General features: G+C 48.7%; 1 protein-coding gene across 2 annotated transcripts in view; it reads right to left on the reverse strand.

The window, feature by feature from the left end:
* The window catches only part of EDA (ectodysplasin A), a 60,486-nt gene that overhangs the window by 11,311 nt on the left and 33,131 nt on the right, over positions 1–16,044 (reverse strand). For both annotated transcript variants that reach the window (XM_058032685.1, XM_058032684.1), the window contains exon 2: positions 13,179–13,284. In XM_058032685.1, coding sequence (XP_057888668.1) covers positions 13,179–13,284 — 106 coding nt within the window. The remainder of the gene's footprint in view (positions 1–13,178; positions 13,285–16,044) is intronic.

Here is a 16,044-nt window from a genome sequence, read left to right on the forward strand (position 1 = left end):
TAAGGTCCTTCCCAACCAAACCAATCTGGGATTCCATGATATATCTGACCCACTGGTTACCTCTTAATTGATGGTTAAATACCTACAAGTTATGCAAACCATTTATTTACTGTGGCTTCACGCAGCCCTTGATTCCAAGGATGGCCTAAGAGAAAACTCTGTTTTTTCCACTCCAAGATGTGGATCACAGGTGTATCCACTGTGATCCTTCACTGTCCAGGAGTATAAAAACCAAATTACAGGATATCTTCTGCTGCTCCAGAGTCTACAGACCTGCCACCTTCATGGAGAAAGAAACTCAATTGACTTGAAGAATTTCTGACTGATCAACAGCTCCCACGCCTGATTTCAGGGACTTTGCCATGCTGCAGTTGAGGATTTATTCCAGTCCCAATGGGATCTGAAAGCAGCCCAACCTCTCAGCTGTTCCCTGGCACCTTTTTTCCCTTCTTTTTAAGTGTGCACCTTTCTGCTCCTGATAACCCCTTTCCATGGCCATCAGGAATGTCCCAGAGATCCAGGTGGTCCCAGCTGCCAGGAGTGAATGCGACAGCCACCCAAGCACAGTTATTCTTCCTGACCTCTATCCTTCTTCCCACTAATTCCACCTCTCCCTTTCCACATGCTGCCTGTTCTCCTTTGAGGCCAAACCAGGCCCAGACCTTGGGAAGTCCATCCCCCTTCTGCTTTTCCCATCTTTCAACTGGAATTAAATATATGTTTAAACTCTGACTCCTCCTTGAAGGAGTTGTCAGCTCTGTTCACCCCCTTGTTTAGGGGGAGGGAAGTTGGCCAGAGCTGTTAATACAGAAATGGACTGGGAAAGCAGGACAGGCTGGATGGCTTTGAAGGATAATAAGCATGGAATGAGATTCATTCATACAAAATATACAGTCCTATAAAAAAAATATATATAAATATATGGGAAATAATAAAGTGTTCTGGTGGATGCTGGAGGACACCTGCACGTGTTCAGCTGCTGCTGTTCAGCCTGGCAAGGCAGAAACACAATCTTAAAATGGGAATAACTCTGGAAAACATGGGGAAATCCTGATGCCACTTAGGGAAGGGTTGAGGTTGAGGAAATCCTGGGAACAGTGAAGTCAATCTGAATCATCTGATACAGAAAGATGAATTGAAATAAGAGGAATTCCACAGAAAAGATCCAGGAAGGAATAAGAAGTGGGTTCAGATGCAAACACCTCACTTGAAGCTGAGGGAAACCCTTGCAAGAGATGAGCTTTTGGTGTGCAAACCCCCAGCTGTGGCCCAGCCAGCAGCAGAAGACATCTCCCCAGGCTTCAGGGAGCAGGTTCCAGCCCCTGCTCCTGCAGCCATACCATCTGCTGGAGCCATTCCAAGGCCTTCAGAAAAATCCCAGATGGTGATGCAACTCAAGGATATTACATGTGACATGTTTGCTCTCAGCAAGATTAATAGAGTTGACTTTGCCCCCCCTCCAATCTCTCTTTCTGCACGCTACACACTGCTATGATTTACTCTAAATACAGAAATATCCCAAACTTCTTTAGGACATCTGCTGATATAAATAGGATATTAAAAAACCCCTGCATTCCCTTATTAGCTGTGTGTGTGGATTAACAAGAAATAGTTTAAATTCCTGCCAAACAGTTCCAACTGGTTTTATGGACGGGAACAGATCTTTGTAATTATGCTGATTTTATACCAAACCTATAAAAGGCTGACCATTATAGGAATCAGCCAAACAAAGGATACACCTAAAGAGGTGCTGAACATGCTGGAATTCCCAGTTGCCAAGAGCAGAAAAAAGCCATGGAATGCCACAAACATGTTTTAGCAGCATCATTTCATTCAGGACACAACACCAAGTGATGTCTTTAAGTTCATCCAGTTTGGGAAAGGTACATGGCAGCAGCCACCAGTTTTGGGTATCCATCCATCCATCCATCTATCCATCCATCCATCCATCCATCCATCCATCCATCCATCCATCCATCCATCCATCCATCCATCCATCCATCCGAGACTGTTTTCAGCAGTCATTTGGAATTATTGATCCTTCTCCTATTTCCTAGCACTGAGTTACTACGGAACATCCTCAACCTTCTTCCCTAAGTGTGACACTGGTCTGGGGACATGTAAGACCAGGTAATTCAACTGAGGCACCTCAGTGTTTCCATCTCCCCTCCACCTGGGAGAGGAGAGGATGGAGGTACTGAGGAATTCTCCTCATCCCAGGTTCCAGATTAAAGACAAAATGGTGGTGATTAATGAGAGGTTGGTGCAATCCAGAAACACCACACCACTTCTCACTCCTTCATAAAATAAACATTAAATCACTAAGTCACAGAATCATGGAATGGTTTGGGTTGGAAGGACCTTAATGCTCATCCAGTCCCACCCCTGCCATGGGCAGGGACACCTCCCCATCCAAGCCCTGTCCCACCTGGCCTTGGACACTTCCCAGGATGGGGCAGCCACAGCTACGCTGAAATCAATTCCAGCCCCTCACCAACCACACAGGGAAGAATTTCTTCCACATGTCCAAAAACTGCCCCTCTTTCAGTTTGCACCCATTTCTCACTGTCCTCTCACGGCCATTCCTGATGACGAGTCCCTCTCTGGCCTCCTTGTACATCCTTTCAAACACTGGAAATGGTGGAGTCCCCATCCCTGGAGGTGTCCAAGGAAGGTCTGGATGTGGCACTCAGTCCCTGGGCAGGTGACAACGTGGGGATCAGTCACAGCTTGGACTGGATGATCCTGGAGAGCTTTTCCAACCTCAAGGACTCTGGGTGAAGTCCTACCCATCAACCAACCCCTCTATCCCTATTTTACCAATACCAAAGGTGGGAAGAGCAGCTTGGGTGTTCCTGGAGATTCCAGGTGATGATGAACCTCCTGCCATCCGGGATGTCAGCTTTCCCAATGAACAAGAAACCTCCAGAACTCAGCACTTGCCTTTCCAGCGCTGGTGCAGTGACATTCATTTCATTCTCATGGGCAGAAGAAATGTAAAGCTTTTCAAATATTTTTAAGTGTGGGGTTATTAATGCCAGATTCCAGTGGATTGGGGAAAGCTCCCAACACATGCCTAATCTAGAACATGTGGTTTCGGGGGAGGTTTGGAACCAATATGTTTTCAACATTTTCAGGAAATTTGGTCTATCCAGATGAAAGCTTCTTGGACCCTACTGAACTATCAGTCAGTGATACAAACACTGAAACAAGAGGAATATTTTCCCTTTTCCCTGAAAAAGAAAGTGCTTCGTTACCAACTCGAGAGAAAGCAATGGGTCTGCTGAAAAGCAGCCTTGGGATTATTGCTGCAGAATATTTAGAGAATATGATAAATGATAAATCTAGGAAAACATCCCAGAAGTAAATCACATCCTGTGCTATGAATTCTGGCACATCTTCCCAGAGTGGCTTTTTGAGAAGGAAGGGAGATCCTTGGCTGAGAGTGGAGAAAAAGTGCTGCCCACACTCTGAGGAACCCAAGCCAGGGTGTGAACTAGAACTAACTTCAACAAATCTGAACACAGAGAATATGTTTGGTAAGGGAATGGGGAGGGAATCCAGACACAAAGTAGGGGAAGGATGAAACAGCGCTGTGGGATTTGTGAGTCCATAGCACAGAGCCCAGGGCATTCCAGCTTTCCTCAGCCCCACTTTTCCTTCTCTCCCTGCTTTTGTTTCAATCTTGTTTAAAACTCCTGAAAATTCACGTGTGAACACAGCCACCCTTAATGGCCTTTGCCTGGTTACACCTTAAATTGAGATGCTCCACAACAGCCCCCACAAGCAAGAGCTCCCTCCCTGCCCTTCATCCAGTGGGATCTCGGTCCCATGCCATTCCCAGAGGCACCAGAGGGCCATCCCAGCCTGCTCCACCAGCACAACACTGAATTCCAGGAGTCTTTGCTTTGTGTTGCCCTGTGCCACTGCGGAGTGAGAGCTGCAGAGTCCCCAGAAATGGCTTGGGGACAGTGACATTCATGATCCTCTAGCCCTGTGCTGGACAGTCCCAGCCTGAAGCCAGTCTCCACCAGCCTGGGAGATCAAGGACAGTTTGCAGCTCATTTTGGACTCTTATGAGGCACTCCCTTGGCTCCATGCAATTTTTGAGGCAATTCTTCATCTCTTTGATGGACTTCCCATGTGCCTCCAGGGGAAGTGTCCTGCACTGAGGTCACTCCTGGGGCTGCTTGGCCACAGGGTGTGAGAGGAGCTCCTGCCCCGGCACCAAGGGCTGGGAATCATCTCTCATGTGGTGGCTTAGGGCTGAGAGTGGCCTTTGCTGCCTCCCTGCTCCTCTCCTCACATTCCACCAAAGGACAAACCTCCATGCATGTGTCATCCAGATGAGCAGATGCTGCTCCAGGAGCTCCATGGATCAGTAGCCTGCTCCCTCCCCATTCCTCTGATCCCAAACACCAGCCCCCAGCTCAAGCTCATCGGGCTGAAAACAAACGCAGGGAAGTCACAGCTCATCCCTGGAATCCCTGGAGAGACATGAGATGCCAGAGAGCCACAATCTCTCTGCTCAAACAGCTTCAGACCACGTAAGATCTCATCAGGAACAGGGGTTTTTTTGCTGTTGAGAAAGTTTTTTTTTTCTCCTGCCAGTACTCAGAGATTTTTGCTTGGCTTGACAAAACCCAGGACTCCTTGGGGAATCATTTGGTGAAGCTCCTAAGGGCAGTTAAACTCAAATTTACAGATAATGCCAATAGTGGCAGGAGGCTGTGATGTAGTTTACTCTGGTCTTTAATCACATTCAAGGGAAAAAAATCTGATTATTGCAGATGATCAGAATCAAAGGGTGAACAGGAGACAGACCTAAGGGACAACCACTCATCAACTTGATTTTAGCTCCAGGTAAAGGTCAAAAGGAAAGGACAAAAGGAGCAGGATGAACTAGTTATGCTCATGCATTCCACAGGTTTTTCCACCTTCAGGAGGATGATGGGACTCAAAGGGCAAGAGGTGCTGTTTGAAGGGAGGTGCTGGAGCAGGTAGAGCCCCACCAGCTCTGTGTATCTCCTTCCTAAGGGCTTTTTGGCATGAGGAAAAATACAGGCGCAGGATTGTAGGAGAACCAGGATGGAACAGCTCCTATCCTTTAGAGGTCTGTCTCCTCTGCTGCTGTCACCTCTGTCACAGTGCTGGTCCCATTTAGGAGAGGCTGGATCCATCACCTCCTGGGGTTCTCTCCACCCTACAACCTCAACTCTGCTCTCCAACAGCCAGAGCTCTGCTGAAAATGCCTCCTCACTTCCTTGAGCAAGGCAGATGTGCTCACTGAAACGGGAATTTCCAAGGCTTTACAGGACACAAATAACAACCAAGGTGATTTACCCCCTCCAGATCCACTGTAGATCAATGGCAAGGCACCAGGACAGGCTGCTGGTGCCAGAAGGCTCTAAAAAAACAGCTCCAGCCTCTGAGTAGGTGCAAGAACACCACAGCACAAATGTGGTCACGAGCAAAGACAAAATCCTGTTCCCAATTAACTCCAGAGCCACTGTTGCTGGCAAAATCCTCCTGCACTGACTCCTCAGAAACACAAAAAGCCAATCAAACAGAGATCTCCGCCCTCCTCAGCTCTGCTCCCACATCACCAGCCCCAGCCAAGTTCCTGGGGTTCACACCAGAACCTGTGGCCATCATATTTCATTTTCCACCCTCTGGCTGGCTCTGGAAGGAGGATGTGATGTGCCTTTTGTTTCCCTTCAGGCATTTAGGTTGGATTCCAAGTGCAGAGCTGACAAAGAACATTCCCAGTTCTAATTCGAGGATCCCAAGGCTTTTTTTGGCAGCTGGCTGGAGTCACCAGGCTGATTTTCTATCCACCACTGCACCCTCTTGCTGCCTTTATCAATCCCACATATTTAAATCCAACAATTTGAAGCGTAGCGTTACAGCTGTGCTTTTATTTTGTTTGTTTTATTCGGTTGTTGCCTAACACAAAACACTCTGACATTTTCAGTCACATCCCACTAAGATAAACAACGAACATATGTCATGAATTCCAGCAGAAATGATTCCCAAGTGGGGCAGCAGCAAGGTTTGAAGTGGGAGTGCGAGAGGCTCTCCCGAATTGTTTGCTGGATGTTTGAAATAAGCTCTTCCCGTGGTTACGCATCAGGAACCAAGGGCAGGTGGGAGGAAACCTCTCTGACAGCCTCACCCCTGCAGAACTTGATGTGTTTTTCCACCTCCCATCCATAATCCTGCCTAATTGGATGGAAAACCTCCATGGCATTGAGCAGCTGCCTGAGAACTGATGGATTAATGACACGGAAAAATGCAGGATCTATATCCAAGGATCTGCCCGTATGCATCCACACGTACTTAGAGCTGGATGAACCTAAAAACAGGGAGAAAGGAGGGGAAAAAAGGGGGGAAGAAGGGGGAAAAAGAAAGAAACCCAAGAGAGACCCCATCACTCTTGTGAGGATTGGATGAATTTGATAAGAGGGAAAAAGAAGGGAAAAAAATGGGAGGAAAGGAATCCCAGGAGAGACTCTGCCACTCTTGGGAAGCTCAATGAAGTCCCTGCAGCAGCTGGGACACAGGGAATGCTGCCTGGCTCAGCCAACCCTTGCATTTATCCATTGAAAGCAATTAAGGCACTTCCCCAAATCCTGCTGGAATTAGTGGGATCAGATATGACTCCAACAATGTCTCCATACATCACAGCCAACAAAGCCCTCATGAAAACATTCAACCCCAGCCTCATTCACAGCTTTTTCCCCAAGGAATTCCTCACTGGAGAGCTCTGCAGCTCTGGGCTGGTGCAGCTGCTCTGTGACAGCCAAGAGGGTTCCAGTGAGTGCCCAGAGAGGGCACAGGGAGGACAATCCCAACTGCCACCACCAGAGCAGCAGCTCCAGGTTTGGCTGCTCACAGAATCCCAGAATAGTTGGAAGGAACCTCTGGAGATTATCCAGTCACCCTTTGGAGCAGGTGACACAGGAACATGTCCATGTGGGTTTGGGATGTGTCCAGAGATGGAGACTCCACACCCTCCCTGGGAAGCTGTTCCAGGGCTGTGCCCCCTCCATGGAAAGAAGTTCTTCCTTGTGCTGAGGTGGGACTCCTTGTGTTGTAGTTTATGGGCATTGCCCCTTGTCCTGGAGCCTGCCACTACCCTCTGACACCCTTTGGAGATATTTGTATGGATTATGAGATCCCCAGACAGAAAACCAAGCTTATTCATCCCAAAATCTGCAAGAGGAGGATCCTTGTGGAGGCAAGGGCAGGACATGACGGGGGGCTCAGGTGGATCTGATCCAGTTCCACAACAATTCCTCCACTTGGAGCGACCAGATGGGCCTGGAGCACGTGCTGAGCCTGCAGAACCTCCCTGGCTGAGGGTTTACCCACTGAAATCAAAGCTGAGCTGCAAATCCGCCAGCAGGGAGACAATGGAGCCTCTCATGCTGCGAGGAGGGAGCAGCAGCTTCCAGAGGAGCCCGGCATTTCCAGCGCTCGGTGCAGCTCAGCTGCACTCACGGCTCAGCTGCAGCCACATTCCTGCCCCTCTGGAACATCTGTTCTCCTCTCATTAGTGCTGGCCCTGTTTCGTAACACAAGTAACTCTGTGAGATTCCTGAAGCTCAGTGTGTGACCTGGGGCGTTCCGAAAAGCCCCGGCTCTCAGGAGTGGAATTCAGATGGAATCACCAGCCACTTCCAATAACGGCCCTGGCGGCTCAAAGTGCAGCTGGAAAAGGAGCTGAGCTCTGGTCAAGTTTGAGCACAGCCCCTGGGAGCTCAGAACCCACCCACAAGTGCAGTCAGGGCAAGTGTCTGGAAGTGCCACCGAGGTGACAATGACCAGAGAATTCCTTCTCATCCTCAGCAACTCCAGATCTCCCAGTGGCCACCCCATGGCCTCGTCCCAACCAGGGAAGGACAAACACCCCCAGAGCAGCTCCAGGGATGGACCAGATCAGCAGCACCTCATCACAGCTTTGTAAACTTCCAAATAATGAAGCAGAGTTCCTGCTGGAACGATCCAGATCCCAACTGGAAGGGCTGCTGAAGAAGCCAGGGGGCAAAGGGAGGTTGTGGATGGGTCAGGACACACCAACCATTATTCCACTGTGATCCCTGACAGCCAGGGTAATTCCTCACCCTGGATATCACACAACTAGGCTTGGGCCTCTCCCAGCTTTTCCTATTTAACAACCAACAGGGACAGCAACACAGCAGAGCTCAGGGAGTAATTCTGGACTTCAGCACAATCACAGAATCATGGAAAAGTTTTGGCTGGAAGAGATCTTAAAGGTCTTCCCATTCTACCCCCTGCCATGGGCAGGGCCAACTGCCACTATCTCAGGTTGTACCAAGCTCTGTCCATCCTGGCCCTGGACACTTCCAGGAGCACCCACAGCTTCTCTGCACAAACCTGTGCCAGGGCTGGAACAGAGCTGGAACCAGCACCTAGACACCACTCTGGGTTTTTAGGGACAAGACCAAAACAAATCCCTGTTATCATAAGCCTGGGAATAACACAGAGATAAGGATATGTAAATAAGCTGCAGCCTTAATTTTATCACAGTAGTAACAAACACTGACAGCAACATCCCAGGAAAGGGATGAGTTTTCCCCCAAATATTAAAACATCACATTATTCCAAATTTCTCCCATTTAGATGGAAATCACAGAGAAATTCTGAGGGAAATCATTAAGAACAAACACTTTGTGGTGAGCCTTTCCTTCTGGGACAGTCTCCTGTGCTCCAGGATCCAGGAAATGTCCAGTATTTACTGCGTGCTCATCACCATGGTTTCGGAGCACAATAAGGCTCTATCGCCCCGCATCCATCTGTGTTTCTGGGAATGCCGGGGCTTTGGGAATTGCAGGGGCCAACACAAAGGCACCCATTGTTCTGGAGGCAGAGGGACGAACCTGCCCTTTCCACAGGAGAGGAAGCCAGCAGGAAAAGTTGCTATTGTGAGCTGGATATTAAAAAAAACGTGGAAAAAAAGTCCAATTGCATCGTCAGTGCTGCCGGGTCGGGAAAGGGGCAAGGCTGGGACAGGGCACCTGTGGGATTGGGGGCTGCCCTGGGGGAGCCAGGCATCCCCACACAGACTGGCATCAGCTACCTGCTAAACCATCCCAAAAACATCCAAAATCCATCCTAAATGCACCCTAAAAGCCAGGCTGGCATCAGATGCCTACTAAACCACCCAGAAACCATCCTAAATCCATCCTAAAAGCCAGGCTGGCATCAGCTACTTGCTAAACCATCCAGAAAGCATCCAAATTCTACCCTAAACCCACCCTAAAATCACTCTAAAAGCCAGGCTCTGGCATGAGCTACCTGCTAAACCATCCAAAACCCACCCTAAAACCACTGTAAGACAATTCCAAACCTATTCAAAACCAACTTTAAAACCATCTTAAAACCACAGTGAAATCACCCTAAAACCACCAAGCAAATCTTAAGAGGGTGAAACTGGACCCAGGTAGCTGGAGCATCACTTCCAAAGCTCCAGGTAGGAGGAGGGATGGGGAAGAACTTTAAATCCCCCAGAATTTGATTTTCCTTTCAACCCAAAGCCATTTGCAGTGCTGGAATTCTCCTCCAGGACTTTCCTCGGCAGGAAGAACTGCCAAAGTAGTAGAAACCAAATTGTTGTCAGCTTAAGGCCAGCCATCTGCTCAGCCTCTTCCCAGCTGCCATGCTCCCAATCAAAGCCTGGAGAACAATCCCTGATGTTTCTCACCAAGCTCAATATGAAAAAAATCTAGGAAGGAAAAAAAAAAACAACCAAAAAACAACAAACCAACAACCCTAAACCCAAAATGCAAAAAAACCCAGAAACCAGGAAAGCAGCCCGGCAGGGATCTAACTGGGAACAGAGATGAAAGTAGGAGAAAAAGAAACTATTTTATTTGTTTAAAACAATGTTTTTTAAGGAGTCCTATTGACATCTGCTTTGTAAATGCTCTGTCATTATTTATAACCTCCAGAGCACGGAATTGTCTCTGGAGTTACAACCATGCTACTCCCAGATTTTGGCTTTGTTAGCAAAGAGCCAGCAGCATTTTTACTGGCACTCTGGGAATAGAGATCTAACATTTCATACCCAGTTTATTTAAAAGTGGACTAATTTAACATCCTTGATGGTTCCTTTTAGCACAACTGTTGCTAATTAGCAGCTCCAGAATGATTTGTTCATCTGGGAGCAGCAGCAGTTCCACAGCAGCATAAATACACCAGGGCAAAAGGGAAGGAGGGGGGGAAAGGAGAAAATAGGGAAGAGGCATTGGAGAAGGGCAGGTTTTGGAGAATTAAAGGAAAAGAAGCAACAGGTGGAGATGGGAACAGTGAGGAGAAAAGAGCCAAAAAAAAAATAGAGTGCAAAGGGATAATCCTGGGCCTTGAGAAGCTGGGAAAATTGGTGGCAGTTTTCAAAGCTGTGCCAAAGTTGGTTCTGGTGGCATGGACTGGAAAGTGGCTTCAGGATGATGATCCCAGGACTGGTTCAGGCACCAGCCCCCAGAGTTCCCATGGGATGCCCCAGGGCTGAAGGGATTCAGGAACAAGGAGAGGGACCTTGGCCAGGACACAACCTCGGCTGCTTTAAGTGGCCCCAGGGCACTGTGGGTGCAGGGCCACAACCCAAAATTAAGCAAACCCAACCATAAAACATGTCAGGGGTCAGAAGGCTGAAACCAGAGTCTTTCAAGGAGGAGCCCCTGAAATTCCAGAGTCCTGTTGGAGAGTGACAGGATCCCACTGATGGCTTTGCACACAATTTTCGTTGGATTTTTGAACAAAGAGGCACCAAAGCAGCTTTGTTGCTCCCATGTCCCATCCCTGTGGCTCCATGCCCTGGGCACAGCCAGGACCATCACCCTCCTCTGGCTGCACAGAACCAGCTCTGCCCTGTCCCAAAATCACCTCTTTCGCAGCAAAAGGCTTGAAAGGAAATCCTCCAAAAAGAAAAAGCTTTTGGGAAAGGAACCACGTTCTCCCTGATGTTTAGAAATCATCAAAGCCAGCCTGTTGCTGGTACCAGGATGAGCAGGACTGGAGGAGCTGGGAAGGGTCGGAGCAGCCTCCCTCCAGCCCCAGCCTCCATGCTCAGATCACTTTGGTCTTTCCCTGCATGTGTAAAAGCACTTGAAAGTTCATAAAATTAATTCCAGACAAATATTAGCGAGGCATCAAGTGGAAAGCACATCTCCTGCCTTCTGGGAATTTATAGTTCAGTCACTTTTATCTTCGGGAGGCTCTTTGGAGATCAAAGTATTGATCAACTTTCCTTTTGCAAAACTCAAGAAGAAAACGGTGTTATCAGGACCATGACATGATTTTATTTATTAGTTTAATGATTCATTGCCCTGCTCTGACAGCAAGATTCCTTCACAAAGGTCTAAAACAAACAGCCTGAGCTCCCCAAGGCTGTGGCTCTGTTTGTTTCTCGATTTTATGGTTGTTACAAGGTCAAGCCCTGCCCTGACAGCTCCCACTTGTTAAGTGCAGCTCTAAAACCACCACAGCCAAACATGGGGCAACCACTTGCCAAAGCCAGAGGGACACAACCTGTCACTCTGGCAGTTTTTCCCATCTCCACCGCATGTAGGGTCAAAATCCCTAATTTTCTAAAAGAGACAGGTAAGAACCACAGGATCAGTGGGGCTGGGAAAGGTCTCTGAGACCACCGAGTCCAACCTGTGACTGACACTAGCCCAGAGTGCCATGTCTGGGTGTTTTTTGGACACCTCCAGGGATGGGCACTCCAGCACCTCCCTGGGCAGCCCCTTCCAGTGCCTGACCACTCTTTCCAGGAAGAAATTCCTCCTGATGTCCAACCTGACCCTCCCCTGCCACAGCTTGGAGCCATTCCCTCTTGTCCTGTCCCTGACAGGAGCCCCACATGTCCCAGCTGCTCCTTCCTGTCAGGGAGCTCTGCAGAGCCAGAAGGTCCCCCCTGAGCCTCCTTTTCTCCAGGCTGAGCCCCCACCAGCTGTTCTAGACCCTTCCCCAGCTCCACTCCCCTCCCAGGACTGGATAAGGGTGGAAGTGCTCTGCATTTCTGGAGTGACTCAACTCTGAGCATCCAGGGAACATCAGGGAAATCAGGGAAAGGAATGCCAGTCATGAAAGGACAACACTGGGCACAAGGGTGATGGGCAAAACCCTCCTTAGACACCAACCCTCTCTCTCCTCAGCAGCTCTCTGCACATCTGGCAAGGCAGAGGCAGCCTGAGGGATGAAGTTAATCCCTCCCAACATCTGCCAGTAGTGCTCCATCAACTCCGCTCGCCTCCAGTGGGAACTTGCTACTACACAAGCAACTGGTGAAGACACTGGGATAGATTTCAAGGAGACTGGGAAAAGGACCGGGGTGCTGCCTGAGCCATCTGAGCACCAGAGCAACACCAGCTCCAAAACTGAGGGCCCACACGGGGCTGGAATCACTCAGAGAGTCTGCATCAAATGCATCAGACTTGTCAGCATTCTGGGCAAGAGGAATCCAGGGAGTTTCACCAAGCTCCTTCTTGGAGCAGAGCCACAGGGAAATGCTTCTCCACTGTGACACTGCAAAGGTTTCAGAGGAGCTGGGAAACTCACAGGGCTGGACTGGAAAAATGATAGTGATAACAGAGTAAGGACTTGGGCACAGAACCTTTCCAGAATCCAGTCCTTTCTCTGCTCCTACAAAAGGGAATCTGTTCTTTCCTGCAATATGAAAGCATGAGAGCTCTTCCAGGAGCTCATGCTCCTGTCTTTGTGTCATGGCAATCATGGAAAGCCAGGACTGGAAATCAAATGCCTCACAAAGAAATCAGGAACCTTTGCGCTCTTTAATCCAAGCTTTTTACAGCTTTGCCGTCCCTTCACACGAGCTTTGGCCCCACCTGAGACTCCACAGCAACTCAAAACCCCCTTAAAGCAGTCACCAGTTTGGGATGCAGATGTTCCCAGCTGTTTGTTGGATTGTGAAAAGCTCCTTGATCATTTTAAGCAGAGTTGGGTGTGCAGGACAACAAATAAGGACAAAATATTACAAATTAAAGCCTTAAATAAGCACAGTTCTAGGAGTCAAGGAGGGAATTCCTAAGCAGCATTAATTCACACAAGACCTACAGCTGCAAAAATCAGAACTCCTGGAATTCCTCATCTGGGAAGGGACCAAAATCAGTGGGAAACTGAGCAGGACTCACCGTCGGGCCCTTCGCTGCCTTTACTCCTTTTATTCCGACGGACGCGCCTCCCTTCTTCTCCAACGTGCAGCTTCTCCTCGGGGTGGAAGAAGTTCAGCAAGGCCAGCTGTAAGGAGAGGGACAAGTTTAAGCATCTCTGCCTCTCAGCCAAGCTGAAAGATTGGAGCCTAAATGCCAAATCCTTTCCAGCAGGGATGAGCAGGAGAGACGAGGAGGACGCGATGGCTGCTCACAGATCTCAGCTCATCCAAGTGCCCTTGGAAGCAGTCTAGGACTTGGGAAAACTCCACCTGAGGGGTTTCAGCATGGAGAATCCTTCCCCCAGAGGTGGGAGACAGCAGGCTGCAGGGAGACCTATGGCTGGAAATAATCAAACAACTCAAAGGCCGATGCGATAATTAATAATTTTTCTCTGCAAAACTTGCTCAATCCTGGATCTCCTTCTGCAGCATTACTCACTGCCAGTAAGTTTTGCCTCTCTCAACCTCTTCTCTGCAAGCCTCATTAGCTACTAAGATTCAAAGGTCTTCAGGGACCTTTAAATCCAACCCAATATACCACATAAATTAACACTTTAAACCTGCAGCAACATTTGTAACACGAGATTTGCCAGGAGGCAAAAATTTTATGTAGCGACCTCTTACTCAGAAAAAAATTACTGCTGCCTTAAAAGTCTTTAAAAGATGAACATCCCGACCCAGAAATTAGAATTTGGGGTTAGAAATCAGAATCCCAGCTACCCCCGGGTGTGGCAGCACATCCCCAGCGGCATTTTCCTGCTATTTCCACTTCATAAAAAAGGGAAGTCAAAGATCAATTAGGGACCAAACACCTTCTGTGTGTTACTGTATCCAACAGCCAGGGCTGCTCCGACCAGGATGGGGTTTTCTTGCTCAAGAAACCCGATCTGCTTATTTCAGCTGTAAATACACAGCAAAACAAAAACACAGCCCAAGACGAGAACCAGGGGGCTTCAAAAAGCAGCCCCAGAGGTTATCGAACCCATCATTGTTCTGAGAACAAAACCTGGGGCATCAAAAGCAGCTTTGAAAGAGCAGAGAAGAACAAACACCTCGCCTGAATTGCCGGGCTCGTTAAGCTCCAGCCCATAAAAGTCCCTATCGAGAGCAATAATCGCAAAAGGCCCTTGGCTTTTCACAAGCCCCAGGGCTCTCACCTCCCCTCTCCCTCCCATTCCCGAGGTATTTCCCAAGCACAGCTCCCCTCCCAGCCTCAGCATCCCAGTCCTTCACTCAGATTTTACATGTGCATTTTGCTTCACTCCAACAAGCTCGGCTGCAGTCTCACAAATTGAAATGTTTGGAAACATTTTCGTTTCCAAAGGACAACCCCCAAAGCGTTTCTCAAATTCCCAAACCGTTGCTATTTCCTTCTGTCCCTGGGCAGGCAGGTTTGCAAAATTCCTGGGTGTTTGTCACTGCAATGATGTCGTGGCTGAAAGGACCCAGAAACGCTGTGGGATGATGTGGGATCAGCTTCCCAAAGGCTCACTACTGGGCTTTTAAACATCCCTAAAAGGCAATGATGAGTAAAGCTTACCTGCCTGAGCAAGGCTTACAGGGTTGGATGGACAACTGAAGGCTGTCATTTACAACAAGGAATAAAGGGCGAGAACGATTCCCAAAGCACCACGTTCCCAAAGCTCCCACATCCCACTGCACTGCCCCAGGTGTGAAACACCGGAGCAGGATTCTGCTGCAAGCACCACTGGCACCTGTCCTGACACACCATAGCACAGCCAGGGATGAGAAAAAGTGATTTTCTCTTTAAACCCCTCATTTAACTCACGTTCAGACACTGCAGAACTAATTGAAGGAACAAATTACATTATAATTTGGGTTAAAGTGTCAGTGAAATCCTCAGTATGGCTTTGGAATGCTGTTATTGCCTGGACCATTACTGGATTTACAGAACAAGGTAATAGAGGCTCTAACAGAAATAGAGGCTGTTCCTCCAGGCTGAACCACCCCAGCTCCATTGCTCTGTTCCAGGTTTTACCCTGATGTCACTTGTGACTGACCACTCAGAAAAACACTAAATTTTGGCTAAAAGTAATCTGTCCATTAAACTCCATTTCTAGTCAGGAAGAGGAATGACAGTGAGGATGAATGACTGAATCACACCTTTTACTTAAAAAACAAACCCACAAACCCATGTTTTCCAGGAGCAGTGACACACCCCACCCGGGAATGGTCACCATCCCTGTGAGCAGAGAGGGGCTCATCCCCAGGGTGGACCTTCCACAGAGCTGTGAGTTATGCAAACACCAGCACTGACCCTCCCGTGACCGGCACGGAGGGCTCGGGGGTCCTGCTTGGGATGGAGGGAATGCTCAGATCCCCGGGAAGGTCAGGGGCAGGGAAAGGGTGACCAAGGCTCTTGCAGCCACCCAAGCTGTCAAAGGCCAAGTGGCTCTCAGGGGACTCAAGGGCCCCGTTGTTCCAGGGCTGCAGCTGCCCGAGCTCGGGGATGCTCGGCCATGAAGGGCCCGTCTGTGTCCAGCTGGGAGTTGCTTTTTCCATTCAGCACCCCCGAGACAGCAGTGATAAATTGGGGACAAATTCCTCCCTGTCAGGCCCTGGCACAGGTTGCCCAGAGAAGCTGTGGTGCCCCTGGGACTCTGGAAGTGTGCAAGGCCAGGTTGGATGGGGCTTGGAACATCCTGGGATAGTGGAAGGTGTCCCTGCCCATGGAAAAGGGGTGGAATGAGATGAGATTTGAGGTCCCTTCCAGGCCAAACCATCCTGGGATTTCATCATTCTATGATAAAATTTTAAAACTATTTTCCCTTGCTCCATAACAAACCCAAGACTTCCTGTCCGAGTGCATTTTTTCTCTTTTCAGG

The sequence above is a fragment of the Melospiza georgiana genome, chromosome 12 (genome assembly GCF_028018845.1).
Source record: "Melospiza georgiana isolate bMelGeo1 chromosome 12, bMelGeo1.pri, whole genome shotgun sequence".
Lineage (NCBI taxonomy): Eukaryota > Metazoa > Chordata > Aves > Passeriformes > Passerellidae > Melospiza > Melospiza georgiana.